Below are 23,496 nucleotides of genomic sequence, written 5' to 3' on the forward strand. Positions count from 1 at the left end.
CATTTTATCTGTATTTTAACCCCCATAACAACCTACAGGGATAAAACAGGGACCATTATTATCCTTAATTTATAGACAAGGCAACTGAGGTCAGAGAGGGACCAGGACTGACAGCTCTGATCTGAATCCGGAGGTCTGACACTATAGCTGGCCTGCAGCCTCCGGTTACATGTCTCCCCACCCTGCAGGCAGGGGAGTGGAGGGTGCTGCTCAGAGGAGGGGGGTCTGGCCTGGGGAGGGTTCTGGAGCCCCCATCACAGAGCCAGGGTCCCCCCAGGAGGCAGAGAGCTCTGAGGTGAGAGGGGAGAACTTGGCTCTTCAGTGGCTCCTACCTTCCCCAATAGCAGGGACGGTGTCAGAACTGCTGTCATGACACCATATCTTTTTCAGGATCCACAGAAACAAATATGTGCACCATTAGACAAGCTTCTCGTGTCAGTGAGAGCTCTTCAGAGGCAGCACTACCCCTAACCCTCTGAGCAGCCGTCTGCATGACGTGTGATTTCCACCTTTAGCTCACAGTGGCTGAGCCATGCCCAGCAGCACCAAGGTACGAGCTGTTAAGAATGAACAGTAGATAAATATGAACAAGTGTAAAAATGAAACTAGTGTAAAATGGTAGATCCATCAACTATCTGAATTAAAAGGTTCTGCTTAGTTACAAATTTAAATAAGAGTTGCAGAAGTTCTACACTCAAGTCAGCAAGTACTGTGAACCCCGAGAAAGAAGACACTGACTAAGAAGGGCTCCTGGTTGCTAACGGGGCTCAAATAAAAACAAACAAAAAACAAACCAATAAAAGCCAGAGCCTCGCAGCCATTTCACACAGGGGCCTCTCACACAAGCCACTTCAAGGAGAGGCCCTCACTGAACTGCCCGCAGCACTGTTTTTGCCACCTGGGCCAGCCCTTGTAAGGCGGTCCTGGAGTCCTATTTCAACCAATAGGATTGAGGCTTTCCCCATCCAGTCAGAGCTGTGCAGCTCCGACCAACCAGAGTGGCTCTATTCTGACCAACTGGGACAGTGCCTTTTGGATCAATCAAACTGCAAGGATTTGGAGGCCTCATTTGCATGAGGACAAACCAGGGACCAGAGACAGAGGCTTCTGCCCAGAGGTCCCCTCTAGCTCTGAGAGCGCACGTTCCCTTTCCACTGAAAACAGGGCATTGTGTTTGTTTTCCAGCTGAGCTGAAACATGGAAAATGTCTGGATGGAGCAGAGAGGACCAGACCGGCGTAGGCCAGAGCAGATGGCACAGGCAACGCAGAGTGGAGCAGACTGGCCAGCATAGCACAACGCAAACCTGCAGAGAGCAGAGCAGAACCGTCTAGCCTGCCAGGGGCCTGGCCCTGGGGCTGCCTCGCAGCTCTGCTGTATCACAATGGAGCAGTTTCGCACTGAATAGTTTCCTTCTTCACATCACTCCCAAATTGGGGGTTCCTGTTGGCACTGAATTGGTGCCAATGGCCATCGGTTGACAGTTCGTACAGTAAGTGGTCCTCCCTTATCTATGGGAAGTATGTTCCAGGACCCCTAGTGGGTGCCTGAAATGGCAGATAGTACCTAACCCTATATATACTATGTTTTCCCCTACATATGCATACCAATGATAAAGTTTAACTTATAAGTTAGGCACAGCAGGAGAATAACAACAACAATTAATAAAATAGAACAATTATAACAACATATGTGATAAGTTAATGTGAATATGGTCTTTCTCTCAAAATATCTTATTGTGCTGTACTCACCCTTCTTAGGATGATGAAAGATGATACAATGCCTATGTGATGAGAATAAGTGGGGTGAATATGGTGGACAAAGGGAAGATTTCATCATGCTACTCAGAATGGCATGTAATTTAAAATCTTATGAATTGTTTACTTTTGTAACTTTCCATTTAATCTTTTTGGACTGCGGTTGCCTGCAGGTAGCTGAACCCATGAATAATTGGGGGCTACTGTAATATTTTTGTTCTATATATTCTCAGACACAGTTTGAAAAATGTGTACATTAACACCTGTCTTTTGATTAGTGCCTTGACTTCTGTGAATGATTACATTTATGGATCCAGTGTTCAATATGTGAATCATCTATTATCAATAAAATCAATTTTGGAGAAACCAAGATGGCGGCATAGGTAAACACCAGAAATTGCTGCCTCACACAACCACTTCAAAAATACAACTAGAACACAAAATGGACATCATCCAGAACCACAGGAAGGCTGGCTGAGTGGAAATTCTACAACTAGAAGGAAAGAGAAAAGCACACTGAGACTCAGAGGAGGTGCGGAGGTAAAGTGCAGAGGTACGGAGGCTCATGCCGAAAGGGCTGGCAGCTGAGGACGCGGCGCACGTGGAAGGGGCTGGCAGCTGAGGACAGGGCACACCTGGAGAGGGCTGGCAGCTGAGGACGCGGTTGTCTTTTTCAATCGGGAGGGAGTCTCAAGCTCCCGACTGCTCTGAACTCCAGTTCCCGGTGAGTCTCTGGGGACCCGGACTCATACAGGGAGAAAATGGACTGTCTGGCAGCGGGCAGAACTCGAGGGCGGCTTTCTCTCAGAGGTGCTTACAGCAATTACCGGGACACTGAGACATGGGGCCTCTTAGGGTAGGACAGGGGAGCAGCCATAGCTGCTTGCTCCGCCCTGTTAATCCCCTGAGACCCCGCCCCACCCAAACTGTGCACAGAGGCTTTTGCATATGAAAGGCCTGGCTCTTTGCAATCTGAAAATTACCTAACAAACTGCAGCTGAATCAGAGAGACCCAGAACTTCCAAAAGAAGGTCCAAGGCCCCCACAGCAGCTTGCATTGCTTCACAGCTGGGCCTCATCTGGGCACCTCCAAACCCCAAACAAAGAAGAGGAATCTCTCCATAGCTCCTGCTGGGTAGCCTCAGGCAGAGGCTAAATTAGCACGTCCTTAGAGATGCAAGAGCCAGTGTACCCAGTGGTCAGAGTGGGACCATCCAGATTACAACTCCTCAGATCCATAAGGGACACACTCAGGGGGCAGACTGTGAGCAGCAAAGCCCCACTGAAGCAAGTCTTGCCCCAGAAGAGTGTCTCCAGCTTAGAAGTTCTCCCACTGCAGACATAGCTGATTCTCACAGCCAATTGGCCTGGAGGTCAATTCCTCCCAGTGATATCGACAACAATCAAGGCTTAACTACAACAAGACTGTGCACAAAGCCCATAAAGGGGTGCACCAAAAGTGTCCTCCTCAGGTAATTGGGGAGGCTGAGCCACTGGGCCCTATAGGACACCTAGCACAGTAAGCTACTCTATCAACACAGGGAAGCATAAAAAATGCGGAGACAAAGAAACAAGTCACAAATGACAGAAATGGAGGAAAGCAAACTACTGGATATAGAGTTCAAAACCATACTTTTAAGGTTTTTCAAGAATTTTCTAGAAACCGCAGATAAATTTAGTGAGACCCTCAAGAAATCTAATGAGACCCTTGAGGTTATGAAAAAGGACCAACTAGAAATTAAGCATACACTGACTGAAATAAAGGATATTATGCAGAGTTCCAACAGCAGACTAGAGGATCGCAAGAATCAAGTCAAAGATTTGAAATATGAAGAAGTAAAAATCACCCAACTGGAAAAACAAAAAGAAAAAAGAATCCAAAAATACAAAGATAGTGTAAGGAGCCTCTGGGACAACTTCAAGTGTACCAACATTAGAATTACAGGGGTGCCAGAAGAAGAGAGAGAGCACGATATTGAAAACCTATTTGAAGAAATAATGACAGAAAACTTCCCCTACTTGGTCAAAGAAATAGACTTACAAGTCCAGGAAGCACAGAGAGTCCCAAACAAAAGGAATCCAAAGAGGACCACACCAAGACACATCATAATTAAAATGCCAAGAGCAAAAGACAAAGAGAGAATCTTAAAAGCAGCAAGAGAAAGAAACTCAGTTACCTAGAAGGGAGCACCCATATGACCGTCAGCTGATTTCTCAACAGAAACTATGCAGGCCAGAAGGGAGTGGCAAGAAATATTCAAAGTGATGAATAGAAAGAACCTATAACCTAGATTACTTTACCCAGCAAAGCTATCATTCAGAATTGAAGGTCAGATAAAGAGCTTCACAGATAAGAAAAAGCTAAAGGAGTTCATCACCACCAAACCAGTATTATATGAAATGCTGAAAGGTATCCTTTAAGAAGAGGAATAAGAAGAAAAAGGTAAAGATACAAATTATGAACAACAAATACACATCTATCAATAAGTGAATCTAAAAATCAAGTGAATAAGTAATCTGATGAACAGAATAAACTGGTGAATATAATAGAATCAGGGGCATAGAAAGGGAGTGGACTGACTATTCTCGGGGGGGGGGAAGGGGTGTGGAGGGTGTGGGAACAGACTGGACAAAAATTGTACACCTATGGATGAGAACAGGGGGTGGCAGGGGTAAGGGCAGAGGGTGGGGTGGGAACTGGGTGGAGGGGAGCTATGGGGGGAAAAAAGAGGAAAACTATAATACTCTGAATAATAAAGATTTAATTTAAAAAAATATAAAATAAAATAAAATCAATTTTGGTCCATTCGGTGTGGCTCAGTGGTTGAGCGTTGACTAGGAGGTCACAGTTTGATTCCCAGATAGGGCACATGCCTGGGTTTCAGGCCCAATCCCCCATAGAGGGCGTGTAGGAGGCAGCCAATCAATGAGTCTCTCTCATCATGGATATTTCTATCTCTCCCTCTCCCTTCCTCTCTCAAATCAATAAAAAAGTGTATATATATCCATATATCTCTATCTCTATCTCTATTTCTATCTCTATCTCTATATCTATATATATTTTTTAAGTGAAAACACAACCTAGAGAGTAGGAGAAAATGTTTGTGAATCATATGTCTGATAAAGGACTTGTATCAAAAATAAATAAAGAACAGCTTAATAATAAAAAGACAAGGAACCTAATTTAAAATGTACAGAGAATATGAATAGACGTTTCTCTAAGAAAGATATCCAAATGGGCAATAACCACATGAAAATATGCTAGACATCATTAATCATCAGAGACATGGAAACATTAACCACAATAAGATAGTACTTCACACCCACAAGTCACGGTTAGAAGAAAAAGTTAGATAGTAACAAGTATTGGCAAGGATGTGGAGAAATCAGAACGGTTATACAATGCTGATAAGAATGTGCTGATGCAATTGCTTTGGAAAACATTGTCAGTTCTCAAAAGTGCGCGGGGCACTGAGTAGCAGGGGGCAGTCCTTAGGACGCAAAGGTTAATCCCAAAGGTTAATCCTAAATTCCACATTTATCAACTATCAGATGAACACCAACCATATGTGGAATACTGTGCCAGGTGGAGGGGGGTTAAGGATGAATAAATACAGGGCCTGTCCTGTTTAAAACACTCATATTTCCTCAACATAATAAAAGCCATATAGGACAATACCATACTCAATGGTGAAAAGCTGAAAACTTTTCCTCTAAGATCAGGAACAAGACAAGGATGCCCACTCTCACCACTTTTATCCAACATAGTATTGGAAGCCCCAGCCAAAGCAATTAGGCAAGAAAAGAGATAAGCCTGGCCGGCACGGCTCAGTGGTTGAGCATCCACCAATAAACCACAAGGTCACGGTTCAATTTCCGGTCGGGGCACATGTTTGGATTACTGGCTTGATCCCTAGTGTGGAGCGTGCAGAAGGCAACCGATCAATGATTTTCTTTCATCATTGTTGTATCTATCTCTTTCCCTCTCCCTTCCTCTCTGAAATAAATAAAAATACATTAAGAAAAGAAAACTGTACTTTGTTTCCCTGAAATACTCAACTTAGTGAGGCAATCATTGGTCCCATCCTCTGCAAAAGGAGACAGTAGGTAAAGGAATCAGTCCAGCTAATTTTATCACCAAGTGCTTTTTATAGCTACAATAAAAAACTAGAATGTGGGATCTGGTTCTTTGTAAGAAAGGTTCCTGATGAGAGTGTGCCTTCTGTGGAAATGGGTCCCAAAGCTCTCTGAGAGGCGGGGGAGGAGAAGGGCCTCCTTGGATGAGACAAACACCTGTAGTTCTTCACTAAACCAGAGAGATCAAGGACCACCTTGTCTGCCAGAGAAGCCCACACAAATTGAGACCAGCTTCTCTGGAGAACTACTTAATTCCAAGAAACTGGAAAGAATACTTGCTATCAGATCTCAAAGGTATACATCCATTAAAACCTGATGTAGCATGTACAAGGATGGGCAAAAGTAGGTTTATAGTCCTGAGTATGCTAACATTTATTCTTATTTATTTTTCCATTATATATTTCTCCATATGTACAGCTGTACACCTACTTTTGCCCACCCTTGTATATTAAACTGAGGAAACTGTGCCATCATTATCACTTAAACCTGCAGAAAAGTCACTTCTCTAAGCAAAGAGCAACTACACCTAGCGAAGGATATGTCCAAGCCCAAACACACTGGACTATCTCTTACAATCAATACCAGCAGGTTTTTACTTGAAAAGTAAACTTTGCAATGACTAATTTTATGACTGTCTTATTAAGATTTTTAAAAAGTCAGGAAGTCTCAATCCTATATAATAAAAGGCTAATATGCAAATTGACCGAAAGATAGAACCACCAGTTGCTATGATGTGCACTGACCACCAGGAGGCAGATGCTCAATGCAGGAGCTGCCCCCTGGTCGTCAGTGTGCTCCCACAGGGGGAGCACCACTCAGCCAGAAGCTGGTCTCACAGCTGGCGAGCACAGTGGCGGTGGCAGGAACCTCTCCCACCTAAGCGGCAGTCAGACATCCCCCAAGGGCTCCTGGACTGCTAGAGGGCACAGGCTGGACTGAGGGACACCCCCCAAGTGCATGATTTTGTGCACCGGGCCTCTAGTAAATGAATAAATAGAAATGGGAGTTTCAGTTACTACTACTTTGCTAACTTTCTGTTTTTGAAATTACGCTAGCCTTTCTTCACTTAGACATTCACCTATATTATTTGACAACATGTAAAGCCTGATTTTTCTCATCTGAGCTGAAAAAACAGAACTAGAAGCTTGGTTGAAGGTTAGATTTTTCTTGCAATTCCTTTTGTTTTCTCTTAAGCATCTTTGGAGGCTGTATTATTAGCTCTTTCAGATTGGAATTTAGCTTACATCTGGCCTTAGTTCCATGACATTTTCATTAGGAAGAAAAGATATAAGCTTAAGAAAGCTAACAAAACATTATAAAAAATAACAACTTTTTATCAAAGTCAATAACAACAACTGTTAACAGTTTTTGGCTGTTTACTCTGTGGGCCAGGCAGTGTGCTAAGCATATCACAGGCATTGGACCCACTTAAACACGTCCCAGTGTGCCTGGGACAAGTGTATATCTGCCATCTCACCATAATTATAAAAGGCGCCCTGTTTCACTCTCAAAAGTTTCATGGTCCACAATTTACAACTGCATAGTTACTCTACTTAACACTCACGGTTACCCCATAAGGTCTGTTGGTTGGTCAGCCATGCACCCATTCTTTCTTTCATTTGTTCACTGGCTCATTCATTCCAGCGTATAGAAAAAAAAAATACTCTATCCAGTCCAAACTTCTCAATATTTTTGAAGCAATGGATATAGATTTGCTTTAGAGGACATGTCTTGTGGAATTACTTGTACTCCACAGACTTGAGAAAGGATCTCAGCAGCCCTCCCAGGAAGGTTTTACGCACTCTGCTGTCTGCAGATGGTATGATGGCAATCCCAGGGAGAGACTCTAAAGTTAGGTTGACATTTAGGCCAAGAAGTAAAAAATTCCCTAGGTTATATAAACTACACAGAGGGGCATACATCTGTTGCTTAAAAGAATACAGGCAGCCCGTTTCTGAAAAGACATGACTGCGTTTAGAAGCCAAGGCCAAAGACACTCAGCCAATTGTAAAACAGATGAAATTCCACTGGTGTATTGTGGGAAACAGTTGGAAGGCTAAACACAGGGCAGGCACACTGGTCAAAAAAAGTATTTGGTTTCTAAATGACCAGGCAGCACATTTGGGGAACAACTCCAGGAGCCAGGGGAAGGCAGGCGTTGGGGGTGGGGGTGGTATTTACTCTGAGTGACTGAATCAGCCGTCCTGTGTCAACATGTGGCCAGGATGCTCCATCTACGGAATGTGTCCATGGAGAGGCTCCAGCTCTTACGCCACCGCTTAGGGGACTTGCTGAGCTGAAGCCATAGGAGTTGGACAAGTGGAAGACCACCCAGCATTTCTGGACAGTCTGTTCTGTACGGAATTCCAAACTGAATAACTTTTATTAGTTGCTGAGGGAGAATGTGTTATCACAAGTAAAATAAATAGCAAGGAGTTCAGACCTGGTCATGGAACCGCTGCCTCTGCTTTCCATCTGAGCATTGTGGGTAGAGTAAGAGTGGCTATTCTCTAAGCATCTCTCTTCCTCGCCAATAATTTCTAAAACAGTTTTGGGGTTTCACAGAGGAAGTGGAGGGCCAATATCCCTCTTCCTTTTAATTCAATGCTTGAAGAAAAAGTAAGGTTGGAAATACTGGATGCTAAGATCATATCCTATATAATAAAGAGCTAATATGTTAATTAGACCAGACGGCGGAACAACCTTCTGGAACGACCAGTGGGCAAGACAGCTGGGGCCTTGAGGGCCGAGGCAGCTAGGGCTGCGAGGGCCGAGCCCCTTGCATGAATTTCATGCATTGGGCCTCTAGTTTTTCAATAAAATGCATTACTAAATAAATCAGAAATAGAACTGCAAAGGTGAAAGGCAAAGAGCATTTTACTTAAAAGTAAATACTTTGAAAAACTGTTTGGAGTGTGGAAAATGTAAGCTATGGTAGAGTAGAGCTTACACACTGTAACCTGCAGTGTGTACTCCAGTAAATGACTGAGGGCACAAGCAGGGGAATCACACCTATCATATTAGGCAGGTTTTTCAAATGAATTTTTACTCAATGTCTGACATAAACAGCAAGGATGACTGACTTACTGGGTAAATTCTAACAGAGGTTTAGAGTAGTTAGAAAAAAAGACTTTACATTTTAATCATGAAAATTATGTTCTGATTTTAAAAATAATCAAATGATTTAACTTTCTATTTCTCTTTCTAAATCTCACCTTAACAAATTCCTGGACTATAACACTTCATAAAAAACAAAATTACAATATGCATTCCAATTGTTGAGAGTGATATGAACAACGACAAATACCCTGCACTAAGCTCTCCTCTGAGTGACAGGACGACAGTGGTTCTGAGGTTGAGCACTTTCCAAATGTAACACTGTAATAAAAGTCAATCTGAAGGTGAGAAGAGCTGCTTATGACAGCCAAGAAACAAAATAAAAGACACAATAAAACTTTAGGAATGAGAAATGTGCAAAACATATTTTAAAGTCTACTGAGATACTTTAAAAATTATATTAGATGTCTACATACTTGTTAAACTATATATTTAACATGAGCCTCTTCAGAAAGAGCATTAGTCTTTCCTAAAACTAGATAAATTGGTTTCAATGTTTATTTGAAAGATAAAACAAGAATTCCCTGAAAAAAAAGTGTGGGAACAAGCCCTAAAACAAAGTATACTGGTACATGAATATACAATACGCCAAAGAATCAGAAGAGAAAATAACAAAATAGCCCAACTACATACAGAAATGGAGTATTCGATGAAAGGAGCATCTTAAGGGGGCAGGAGTTTAGGAGGATGGTTGCACATTTTATCACTAACTGAGGGAGGACTGGCATCTTTATAATGTTTAGGCTTTCTATGCACCTGACCAAGAACGCTATTATCTTCTTATTTGTTCAGGTTTACTTTTGGCAACTTGGAGTATTTTATATATTTTCCACATTCTGTAAGGATGTTTACCATGTCCAAAAACTGACAAGATATTTCAAAGAATTTAATAACTCGATGGTCAGAAATTTGGCATTTTGTTGAAAATTAGTAGTGTTGAACAGCTTTTCATATTGGCCATCTGTATGCCCTCTTTGGAAAAATGTCTATTCAGATCCCCTGCCAATTAAAAAAAATTTTTTTCCTTTATTGATTTTTAGAGAGGAAGGGAGAGGGATAGAGAGATAGAAACATCGATAAGAGTGAAACATTATCCATTGGGGGCGGGGATTGAGCCTGCAACCCAGGCAGGTGCCCTGACTGGTAATCAAACCAGTGATCTCTTGGTTCATGGGTCAACACTCAACCACTGAGCCACACCGGCTGGGCACCAATTTTTTAATTGGGTTGTTTGTTTTTTTGTTGTTAAGTTGTATGAGTTGAAAACAGTATGGAGAGTCCTAAAAAAATTAAGAATAGAATTACCATATGATCCAGTTATTCCATTTCTGGATAATTATCTAAAGAATATGAATAAACTAATTTGAAAAGATATATGCACCACTATGTTCACTGAAATATAGCCAATATATGAAAATAACCTAAGTGTCCACCCATGGATGAATGCATAAAGAAGATGTGATACACACACACACACACACACACACACACACACAGATACGCGCGTGCGTGCGCGCTCACGTGCACACACACTAACACAATGGAATACTACTCATCCATAAAAAAGAAGAAAATCTTTCCATTTGCGACAACAGGGATGGACTTTTAGGGTTTATGCTAAGTGAAATAAGTTAGACAGAGAAAGACAAATACCATATGACTTCACTTATATGTGGAATCTAAAAAACAAAATAACTCAACAAACAAAAACCAAAAACAACTCACAGGTAGAACAGATTGGTGGTTACCAGAGGGGAAGGATTTTGTGGGTAGGTAAAATAGGTGAAGATGATCAAATGTTGGTGATGGATAGTAACTAGACTTATAGTGGTGATCATTATGTAGTGTATACAAATATCACATCTATAATAATAAAAGTGTAATATGCTAATTAGACCGGACAGCCAAACGACCTTCCGGACGAAGCCACAGCTGTGAGGGCCGAGGCAAGCCACCGCAGCTGTGAGGGCTGAGTCCTCTTGCAGGAATTTCATGCATTGGGCCTCTAGTCTATACTAATAAAAGCCTAGGTGGTCCTCATGCCCTCGCACACAACGTCATCACAAGATGGCCACCACAAGATGGCCACCACAAGATGGCCACCACAAGATGGCCACCACAAGATGGCCACCATAAGATGGCCACCACAAGATGGCCACCACAAGATGGCCACCACAAGATGGTCACCACAAGATGGCCACCAAAAGATGGCCACCATAAGATGGCCACCACAAGATGGCCACCACAAGATGGTCACCACAAGATGGCCACCACAAGATGGCCACCACAAGATGGTCACCACAAGATGGCCACCACAAGATGGTCACCACAAGATGGCCACCACAAGATGGTCACCACAAGATGGCCACCACAAGATGGTCACCACAAGATGGCCACCACAAGATGGTCACCACAAGATGGCCGTGTGCACAGTGGAGGCAGGGCCCAGCAGCCACTCCGTGCAGTGAGGCCTGGGGGTCCCGCAGCTCCGCTCGGCACAGAGGAGGCCGGTCCTGGCGTCTCTGTTGCCTTGCGTGGAGGAGGCAGTTGTGGAAGGGGAGGGCAGGTGGGGGTGACCAGGCCGGCAGGGGAGGGCAGTTGTGGGCAATAGGGCCAGCAGGGGAGGGCAGTTGTGGGCGATAGGGCCAGCAGGGGAGGTCAGTTGTGGGTGATAGGGCCAGCAGGGGAGGGCAGTTGTGGGCCATAGGGCTGGCAGGGGAGGGCATTTGGGGGCAATCGAGCTGGCAGGGGAGGGCAGTTGTGGGCGTTCAAGATGGCAGGGGAGCAGTTAGGCGTCAATCAGGCTGGCAGGGGAGCAGTTAGAGGGCGATCAGGCTGGCAGGCAGAAGCAGTTAGGGACAATCAGGCAGGCAGGCAGGCAAGTGGTTAGAAGCCAGTGGTCCTGGATTGTGAGAGGTATCCCAGATTGGAGAGGGTACAGGCCAGGCTGAGGGACATCCTCCCCCATTCACGAATTTCATGAATATTATATTATAACTAGAGGCCCAGTGCACAGAATTTGTGCACTTGGGGGGGGGGGCCCTCAGCCTGGCCTGCACCCTCTTGCAGTCCGGGAGCCCTCAGGGGATGTCTGACTGAAGGCTTAGGCCCGGGGGGAGCGGGCCTAAGCTGTCAGTCAGACATCCTTAGTGCTGCCGCAGAGGCAGGAGAGGATCCAGCCACCACTGCTGTACTCACCAACCATGAGCTCAGCTTCTGGCTGAGCGGCACTTCCCCTGTGGGAGTGCACTGACCACCAGGGGGCAGCTCCTGTGTTGAGCGTCTGCCCCCTGGTGGTCAGTGTGTGTCATAGTGACCTGTAGTTCCACCTTCTGGTCAATTTGCATATTAGCCTTTTATTATATAGGATGTTATACACCTGCAACTTACATAATGTTAGATACCTATTTTATCTTTAAAAAAAAATAGTAACTTCCTCATAGGATTGTTGTGAAGTTGTAATGAGATATTATATGAAAAACCCTTAGAACACCTCCTGAAACATAAAGCAATCAATAAATGTTAGTCATGATTACTTAAAGAAACCTCTGTAATTAATATGCAAAGGGCTCTAATAGATAAAACAGACAATATATAAGAACAGATGGGTAATGTAAGCAGAAAGATGGAAATCCATCCCCCAAAATATACTACAGATAAAAAACACTGTAATAGGAATGAAGAACGCTTCTGATGGACTTACTAGTAGCTTAACTGAGGAAAGAATCTCAGAACTACAGGATCTATCAATGGAAATCCTAAAAACCAAAAAGCAAAGAGAACAAAGACGGAAAAAATCCCCAAAATAGAATAGTCAACGAATGTGGACAACTACAAAAGATGTAACATACATGCAATGGGTGTAACAGAAGAAGAAAGAGAAAGAAATAAAAGAAATATTCGAAACAATAATGACTGAGAATTTTCCCAAATTAACATCAAATACCAAATCACACTTCTAGGAAGCTTATGGAACACCGAGCAGGATAAATGCCAGAGCGCTACACTGAGGCATATCATTTTGAAATTACAAAAAAAAATGAAAGACAAAGAAAAATCTTGAAAGAAGCCAAAAGAAAAAAAAACTTACATACAGAGGAACAAACATAAATTACCTCCAACTTCTCAGAGACCATGTAAGCAACAAGAGAGAGTAGAATGAAATATTTAAAGTGCTAGGGGGCAATAGCACCGTGTAGAATTCTGTGCCCTGCAAAATTATTCTTCAAATGTGAAGAAGAAACAAAGATTTTTCAGAGGCTAACAAAATTGAGAGTATTTGTTGCTAGTAGACCTAACTGCCTTTCAAGAAATGTCAAAAGAAGTTCTTTAGAGAGAAGGGTCAGAAACTCAGATCTACATAAAGAACATCAAAGAGAGACTACCTGAAGACAAAACAAAAACTTGTATTTTGCCCAGGCCAGATAGCTCAGTTGGTTAGAGTGTCATCCTCATACACTAAGGTTGTAGGTTCAGTCCCTGGTCAGGGCACAAACTAGAATCAACCAATAAATGTGTAAATAAATGGAACAATAAACTGATGTCTCTCTCTCTCTCTCTCTCTCTCTCTCTCTCTCTCTCTCTCTCTCTCTCCTCTCTCTCTCTCTCTCTCTCTCTCTCTCTCTCTCTCAAATCAATCAATAAATTTTTTTAAATGACTGAGATTAACAAAGTGGATTAAAAAACAAGACCCAACTACACCTTGTCTACAAGAAACCCCTGTTAAATATAAAGACACACATAGATTAAAGTAAGTGGATGGATAAAGATATACCATGCTAACACGAATCAAAAGAAAGCAAAAGTGGCGAGATTAATTTTAAACAAAGCAAGAAAACTTACCAGCAATAAAGAAGCTCATTAAATAATGATAAAGGGGTCAATTTTCAAAGAAGATATGAAAATCCTTAACTTGCATATGCTTAACAACAGAATGTCAAATTATATGAGGAAAAAAACTAATAGAATCACAAAGGCAAATAAATGAATCCACTATCATAGTTGAGCTATAACTGGGTATAACTGCCATCTACAGATTTCTCCATCCAACCACAGCAGAATATAAAGTTTCCTTAAGCTTCACATGGAGCATTCACCAAAAATAGACCACATTCTGGGCTATTCAACATACCTTAAACAATTTGAAAGAACAGAAATCAAACAAAGTTTGCTCTCAGACCACAAAAGAATTTAACTAGAAATGAATAACAGAAAGAAAAATTGAAAATCCCAGTGACATGGAGATTCAATAATATACTTCTAAGTAACACATACATCAGATAAGGAACCTGCGGGGGCCATGACCAAGTGAAATTTGAAATTTTCCAAGTGCTGAGATCTGTCAAGGTGTCTCTTGTTATGTCAATGAGGTGACTTTTGGATTTCACCTACAGATGGGGGCTGGTTGACAGGAGAACCAACCATCTGACTAGAACAGCCGTGGGCAAACTACAGCCCGTGGGCAGGATGCGGCCCGTTTGAAATGAATAAAACTAAAAAAAAAAAAAAAAAAAACAACTGTACCCTTTTATGTAATGATGTTTACTTTGAATTTATATTAGTTCACACAAACACTCCATCCATGCTTTTGTTCCAGCCCTCCGGTCCAGTTTAAGAACCCGTTGTGGCCCTCAAGTCAAAAAGTTTGCCCACCTCTGGACTAGAAGGTCTGAACTTTCAGTCCCATCCCCCTGACCTCCAGGAGGGAAGAGAGGCCAGAGGTTGAATCAATCACCAATGGCCACGGACTGCATCCATTACACCTATTAATGAAGCGTCCATAAAAGTCCAAAAGGAGAGCTTCCAGGTGGGTGGACAAGTGGAGATTTGGGGAGAAAGGCACCTGGAGAGGTGCATGGAAGCTCTATGCCCTTTGTCCATGCATTGCTTCCACATGGCTATTCCTGAGTTATATCCTTTATAATAAACTGGTAATCTCTGAAGAAAATATTTTACTGTGAGCCATTGTAGCAAATTAATCAAACCCAAGGAGGGGTCGTGGGAACATCTGATTTATAGCCTGTCAGTCAGAAGTATGAGTTATAGGGAAAACATATTTGCCAATGTCATATCTGATAAGGGCCTAATCTCCAAAATTTATAGGGAACTCATACAACTTAACAAAAGGAAGATAAACAATCCAATCAAAAAATGGGCAAAGGACCTAAATAGACACCTTTCAAAAGAGGACATTCAGAAAGCCAAGAGACATATGAAAACATGCTCAAAGTCACTAATCATCCAAGAGATGCAAATCAAAACAACAATGAGGTACCATCTCACACCTGTCAGACTGGCTATCATCAACAAATCAACAAACGACAAGTGCTGGAGAGGATGTGGAGAAAAAGGAACACTCGTGCACTGCTGGTGGGAATGCAGACTGGTGCAGCCACTATGGAAGACAGTATGGAGTTTCCTCAAAAAACTGAAAATGGAACTCCCATTTGACCCTGTTCTCCCACTTCTTGGAATATACCCCAAGAAACCAGAAACACCAATCAGAAAGGATATATGCACCCCTATGTTCATAGCAGCACAATTCACCATAGCTAAGATCTGGAAACAGCCTAAGTGCCCATCAGTAGATGAATGGATTAGAAAACTGTGGTACATCTACACGATGGAATACTATGCTGCTGTAAAGGAAAGAACTACATTTGCAACAGCATGGATGGAACTGGAGAGCATTATGCTAAGTGAAATAAGCCAGTCAATGAAGGGAAAATACCACATGATCTCACTCATTCATGGACAACAGAGACCATTACAAACTTTTGAACAATAATAGATACAGAGGCAGAGCTGCCTCAAACAGATTGTCAAACTGCAGCGGGAAGGCCGGGGAGGGTTGGGGGGCAGGAGGGAGGGGGGTAAGAGATCAACCAAAGGACTTGTATGCATGCATATAAGCATAACCAATGGACATAAGACACTGGGGGATAGGGGAGGCTAGGGGACTGTCAAGGGCGGGGGAAAAAAAGGACACATATGTAATACCCTTTTTAATACTTTAAGCAAAAAAAAAAAAAGTATGAGTTATAACCTGGACCTGTGATTGGTATCCTGAGTTATAGGGTGTCAGCAGAACCCCCAATTTAAAGTGGGTTGGTCAGAAGTACAAATAATAACCTGGGTTTGTGATTAGCATCTGAAGTGGAGGGCAGTCTTATAGGATTGAGCCATTTACCTGTGGAATCTGATGCAATCTCCAGGTGTATAGTGTGAAAATTGAGCTGAATTACTGGACACCCTGTTGGTGTCTGAAAATTGCTTGTTGTTGCGAGGAAGCCTACATACACACACATACACACACACACACATACTGGGTCCAGGAACCTAATTTAAGGACCAAGAGGATTTATTCCTAGCATAAAAGGATGGTTCAACATCTGCAAATGAATCAATGTGATATACATTAACAAAATTAAGGGTAAAAAGGTCATATCATTTGAAAAGATGAAGCAAAAAAAAACACTGAACAAAATTCAACATCCCTTCACGACAAAAACTCTCAACAAAGCAGGTGTAGAGGAAATGTACTGCAACAGAATAAAGGCCATATCTGACAGCTGACATCACACTCAATGATGAAAAACTAAAAGCTTTTCCTCAAAGATCAAGAACAAGATGGACGGTTACTCTCACTACTTTTATTCATCACCGTACTGGAAGACCTGGCTGGAGATATCAGAAAGAGAAAAAAAAAAGGCACTCAGTTCTCAAAGGGAGAAGTAAAACTGTCTCTATTTCTAGATGACAGAATATTACAGAATATATAAAATCCTAAGGAATCCACCAAAAACTGTTAAAACTAATAAACAAATTCATTAAAGTTGTAGGATATAAAATCAACAGACAAAACAATAGTTGTGTTTTTATACATTAATTATAAACTACCTGAAAATTTTTTTAAAAAAATTTCCATTTGCAATTTCATAAAAAAGAGTAAAATATCTAGGAGTGAACAGTCTTCCAGCTGAAAACTATGACACCGAGGAAAGAAACTGACGAAGACAGAAACAAATGGAAAGACTTCCACGCTCATGGACTGGAAAAATTAATGTTAAAATATCCATACTCCTCAAAGCAATCTACAGATTCAATGCAATCCCAACCAAAATTCTAACTCAATTTTTCACAAAAACAGAAAAAAAATCCTAAAATCTGTATGGAACCACAGAAGAGCCCTAAGAGCCAAAGCAATCTTGAGAAAGAAGAACAAAGCTGGAGACAGATACTTTCTGATTTCAAACTCTATTAAAAAGCTATACTGCCCAACTGGCGTGGCTCAGTGGTTGAGTGTTGACCTATGAACCAAGAGGTCATAGTTCAATTCCCAGTCAGGGCATATGCCTGGGTTTCGAGCTCGATCACTGGTGTGGGGCATGCAGGAGGCAGCCAATTAATGGTTCTTTCTCATCATTGATGTTTCTATCTTTCTCTCCCTCTCCCTTCCTCTCTGAAATCAATAAAAATATATTTTTAAAAAAGATTGCTAAAAAAAGCTATAATAATCAAACCTTATGGCATTGGCATTAAAACACATACATAGGTCAGTGGAACAGAAATAAACCCACGTGTAAATGGTTAAGTTAAAAAAAAAAAAAGAGCCTAAAGTATGTAATAGGAAAAAGACAGTTGCTTCAATAAATGGTATTGGGAAAACTGAATAGCCACATGCAAAAGAATAAACTGGACCCCTACGTTATACCATATGCAAAATCAACTCAAAATGGACTAAAGAACAGAATATAAGACCTGAAACCATAAAACTCCTAGAAGAAAATATAGAGGATAAGCTCCTTAACATTGGTCTTGGCAATGATTTTTTTGATTTGACACCAAAAACAAAGGCAACAAAAGCCAAAATAAACAAGTGGGACGACATCAAACTAAAAAATGTATGCAGAGCAAAAAGCTTCTATAAAAGGCAACCTGTGGAATGAAAGAAAATACCTGCACACCATATATCTGATAACGAATCAATATCCAAAATACACAGAGACCTCATATGACTCAACAGAAAACAAACAATCTGATTAAAAATGGGCAGAGTAACTGAATAGACCTTTCCACAAAAACACATGCAAATAAATGCCCAACAGATCCATGAAAGCTGCTAAACACAACTTATCATCTGGGAAATGCAAATCAAACTACAATGAGATATCGTCTCACTTCTATTGGATGACTATCATAAAAAAGACAAGAAATAACAAATGCTGGTGAGAATATGGAGAAAAGCAAATCCTTCTGCACAGTTACTGGGAATGCGAACTGGTGCAGCTGCTATGGAAAACAGTATGGAGATTCCTCAAAAATTAAAAATAGCCCGGCCGGCATGGCTCAGTGGTTGGGCATCGACCTATGAACAAGGAGGTCACAGTTCGATTCCCAGTCAGAGCACATGCCTGGGTTGTGAGCTCAATCCCCAGTGGAAGCGTGCAGGAGGCAGCCAATCAATGATTCTCTCTTATCATTGATGTTTCTTTTTCTCTCTCCCTTCCTCTCTGAAATCAATTAAAAAAATATTTTAAAAAATTTAATAGAACTACCATATGAACCAAAAATCACACTTCCGGGTATATATACATATACAAAAAGGAAATGAAAACAGAATTATCAAAAAGATATCTGCACTCCCTTGTTTATTGCAACATTTTTCACAATGGTCAAGATATGGAAACAACCTAAGTGTCCATCAATGGATGAATGAATAAAAAAAGATGTGATATCTATATTATATATATGTATATGTGTACATAATAAAATATTATTCAGCCACAAGAAAGGAAATCCTCTCATTTGTGGCAACATGGATAGACCTATGAGGGCATTAAGGCAGACAGAGAAACACAAAAACCATATGATATCACTTTATGTGGAATCTAAAAAATCTGAACTCAGAAACAGACTAGAATGATGATTACCAGGGACTGGAGGCTGGGGGAATGGGGAGGGGTTGGTCAAAGAGTATACAAACCTCCATGTATAAGATGAGTAAGTTCTGGGGACCCAATGTACAGCATGGTGATTATAGGTAATGACACTGTACTCAACACTTGAAAGTCACTAAGAGAGAACTTCGATGTTCTCACTGCAAAGAAGAAATGGTACTTACGTGACATGAAGGTGGTGGTCCTTCTGCAATAAAAAAATGTATGCATAAAGCACTTCCGTTACATAACAAAAAACAAAAATGGTTGCCTAAAGGAAAAGCACTGGCACAGATGTTTGAGCTGCAAGATGACTAGCCTTCTTAAAATGTAAATTTCCAAGAATAGCTGGCAGACAAACAATGGTTGTTTAGACTTGAGTATTTGCACATCTTTCTCAAAAATTAATGAACACTAAATACCTCAAATACAACAACTTCAGTATTTGTAGCCAATGATAAATTTGAGAAAATTAGCCAAAGAACTTATATGCACTGCCCATGGACATAGACAATAGTGTGGTGAAGGCCTGGGGTGATGTAGGGGCTGAGTGGAGGGGAACAAAGGAAGGGGGACACGGGGGAATACTGTCAACAATAAAAAAATTTAAAAAAAGAAATTAGAATCTTGGAAAATTCATTTTTGTCAACATGAGCTTGACAGCTTCCCAATACTTAAAGACATTCCTGATGAGACTGGTGGTGGCAGAAATTAATTAATGTAAGTTTTGATACTATAAATCAAAACATGTCAATGTTGGGGATATCTGCATAACAATGAACCAGTATTTTCGCAATGAACCATAAACAGAGCTACAATGTCCTGCTTGGACAAAAACCCACTAACAGTGCAAGACACACCAGTAGGTTTTAATGTATCAGTATAAAAAGCTCATTGATACAATTTTATATTCTACATTACAAGTAACTTAAAAAAACCACCATTTTCAAATTTTGGTGAAGTTTGCAAGGAGAATATCCAGTGTTCTGAGATATCTATTAAATACTCCTGCCTTTCCCAACTATATGTCTGTGTGAGGCTAGATTTTCTTCATATACTTCAACCAAGACAACATCTCACACCAGACAGAATACAGAAACATACATGAGGACCCAGCTATCTCCTTTTAAGTTAGACAATAAAAGAGATGTACAAAAATGTAAAACAATGCCACTCTTGTTAAACAACATTTTGCTTGGAAAAGGTCATTGTTGTTTTTTAACTTTATTACTGAACTAGAGGCCTGATGGACGAAATTCATGCAAGAGTAGGCCTTCACAGCCCTGGCTGCCTCGGCCCTCACAGCCTCAGCTTCATCCGGAAGGTCGTCTGGCTGTTCGGCCAGTTGGTCGATTTGCATATTACACTTTTATTATTATAGAAGTATTACAAATGTCCTCTTTTCCCCCCCCTTTGACGTTCTCCACCCCACTCCCTCTCCAGGCCTTCCCTGAACTGTTTGTCCATGGGCTTTGCATATATGCATAAAAGTTCCTTGTTTAATCTCTTCCCATCCCACCCCCCTTCTGAAATATGCCAGTCTGTTGCCTGTTTCAATGTCTCTGGATCTGTTTGGTTTATCAGTTTATTTTCTTCATTAGATTCCACATATAAGTGAGATTGTGTGATATTTGTCTTTTTCTGACTGGCTTATTTGCTCCTACAGAGTATTATGCTAAGAGAAAAGGTCATTGTTTTTAATAAAAATATGCTATTTGTGTTAACATGTAATCAATTTTTTGTTATTTTTAAATGAAGTAAAATATTTTTAAATTTTCTTATAATTTCAAATATGATAAATATTGACAGATATGACCCACATGTTAACAAAGCTCACTAGGATCCTAATAATTTTTAAGAACATAAAGTGGGTACTCAGACATAAACATCTGAAAACTGAATTTCCAACACACTGCAGAAATTAAGAAAAGGAAAAAACAAGGTTGGGTGAGAGGATAAACGGACACCACTTACAGCAAAAAGGCCTCATTTACAGCATCGAAGAACTCCGGCCAGAGCATTTCCTGAGGTTCATGGCCATGGTAGGTGAGCAGAGCTTCCACCAGTGGTTCAAAATCAGGCAGAGTAACAAGTGGGATACAAACTCGTGATAGGGACCTTACTCGTTCAGGAGCCATTCTACAGAGTAAATAAAATAAGAAATAATTAGCCAATCTTAGAGCCACGTGTAATTAAAGACATGTAACATCTTCATGCTGAGCAGGCTGATGACAGTGACTTGCTCTGCCCCGCCCTAAAGAGGACCATCCTAACACCATCTGTGAATGCTCTTTTGTTACTCACTTCTCTAGAAAGAAACCCCATCTGCAGTTCTCATTTTAACATCACTTATTTTCAGGACTTTGTCATAACTCACTATGGGCACCTCTAACGTGTGTGTGTTTTTTTAACCTTTTAAAAATACACATTTTTAATTGATCTCAGAGAGGAAGGGAGAGGGAGAGATAGAAACATCAATGATGAGAATCATTGATTGGCTGCTTCCTGCACGCCCCCACTGGGGATTGAGCTTGCAACCCAGGCATGTGCCCTGACTGGGAATCGAACCAAACCATGACCTCCTGGTAAAGAGATCAATACTCAACCCCGGAGCCACACTGGCCGGGCTCCAACTTATGCTTTAATGCCACTGAGTTGGCTCTGACTCCTGGCAACCCTATGAATTAGTATCCACAATGTCCTGCCCCCAAAGTCCTGCTCAGCTCCTGTAGACTCATACCTTCTTTTATGGAATCAGTCCATCTTGTAATTGGCCTTCCTCTTTTCCTGATACCTATTTTCCCCAGCATTATCATCTTTTCCAAAGAACCCTGCCTTTTTGTGATGTACCCAAAGCAGGACAGCTTCAGTTTTGCCATTTCTACCTTCAGCAATGTTTCAGACAATGTGCTCTAGGACCCACATATTCATCTCCAAGTTACCCTGCCCAAAACGGAACTCTTGAATTCCTTCCCCAAATGTTCTCTTACCCTGTGCTTACCTCTCTCATTTGCTCAAGCCAAAACCCTTGAAGTCCATTCTTGATAGCTCCCTTTCTCTTATGCCCCTTATCTGATCCAGCAGTAAATACTGTCTATTCATCTGACTACCTTTCAACACTTCCATTGCTACCCCCTAATTCACTATCACTCCCAGTCTGGGTTACAGTAGGAGCCTCCTAACTTTCTCCCTGCTTCTGCCATATCCCCCACTGTTTATCATCAGAACAGTTCCAGCAAATCTTTAAACATGCAGATCACTTCCCTTGTCTGCTCAAAGCTTTGCAATGGCGTCCCAACTCACACAGAATAAGCAGTCTCATACTAGCCACGAAAGCCCTCCATGGTGGGCCCCTTCTGCTTCTCTGGCTTCATTTCCTCCCACTCTTACCCTTGCCTGCTCTGCTCCAGCTGTACAGGTCTCCACCCACACCAGGTAAGGTCCTGTTGGAACACATGGCTAGCTCCTTCACATCATACAGGCCTGAGCTCCAATGCTGCTTCATGTGAGGGTTTCCCTGACCATCCCATACAAATGCACTGACCAATATGGAAGCAATCAGCATATGTGGCAATTTAAATGTATTGAAATGAAATAAAATTTAAAATCCCATTCCCCTGTGTTCAACAGTTACATGAGGCTAATGGCTTACCATATTGGACAGTGCAAATTTAGAGCAGAAAGCTCCACTAGTCAGCAGTTTAACATAGCAAGAGCCCTGCCAGCCCACTGTGTACGTCCTATCTCATTCACCCTGTTTTACTTTTCTTCAGAATACTATAATGTATCTGATTGTTTAGTGTTCACGGTCTGTTTCTTCCTGCTAGGACATCAGCTCTGTAAGGGCAGGCACATTTTTTCTATTTTGCTCACTGCTCTATTCCTAGCACGTAGGGACAACTCCTTATACATATTACATGCTCAAGAAATAGATAAGAACTAGAGATCAATAAAATGAAAGTTTGAAATGTATGCAATTAGATGTTTTCCTAGGAATATATAATCACAAATCTTGTAGTCTTATATTTTGTGAAACACAAATGGAATCACAGTAGAACTTACAGCTGTCCTTCATTTTACTTGCTGCCTATTATTAAAAGAGCACGTGAGTGCTATAATTTAACAACGTCCTTATTTATAGGCACTGAGCTTGCTTCCAATTGTTCACTATTATAAACACTGCTGCAGGGGTTCCCATCCTTGCATGTGCCTATCTATGTCTCATGTAAATATTTGTGTAGTAGATTGCATTCCAAAAGACTACCAGCTTACTTTTCCACTCTTGCCAGTGATATTATTATCAGTACTAGTGGTCCAGTGCAGAAAATTCGTGCACATTAAAAGGGAATTAATTAGAGGAAATGTTTTAATATTGCTAGGTGCCCTTTCTCTATAATAGAAGTGTCAGAGATGAAAGAAAATTAGCAAAATGTATATGAAAATCTCCCTCCTGTCAGAGGCTGGGGCGTGCTGAGGGATCCAGAGTCAAGTCCCCACCAACCCACGTACACCTCGAAATTGCGCGAGACTCAGACCAGGCTGGCCTCA

General features: G+C 41.4%; 1 protein-coding gene across 1 annotated transcript in view; it reads right to left on the reverse strand.

The window, feature by feature from the left end:
- Positions 1–23,496, reverse strand: part of FANCC (FA complementation group C) — a 167,656-nt gene that overhangs the window by 35,486 nt on the left and 108,674 nt on the right. The window contains exon 6 of the mRNA XM_081103534.1: positions 20,923–21,087. Within this exon, the coding sequence (XP_080959660.1) occupies positions 20,923–21,087 (165 nt within the window). The remainder of the gene's footprint in view (positions 1–20,922; positions 21,088–23,496) is intronic.

Source organism: Myotis nattereri (genome assembly GCF_964212035.1).
Source record: "Myotis nattereri genome assembly, chromosome: 12".
In the NCBI taxonomy this organism is placed as follows: Eukaryota; Metazoa; Chordata; class Mammalia; order Chiroptera; family Vespertilionidae; genus Myotis; species Myotis nattereri.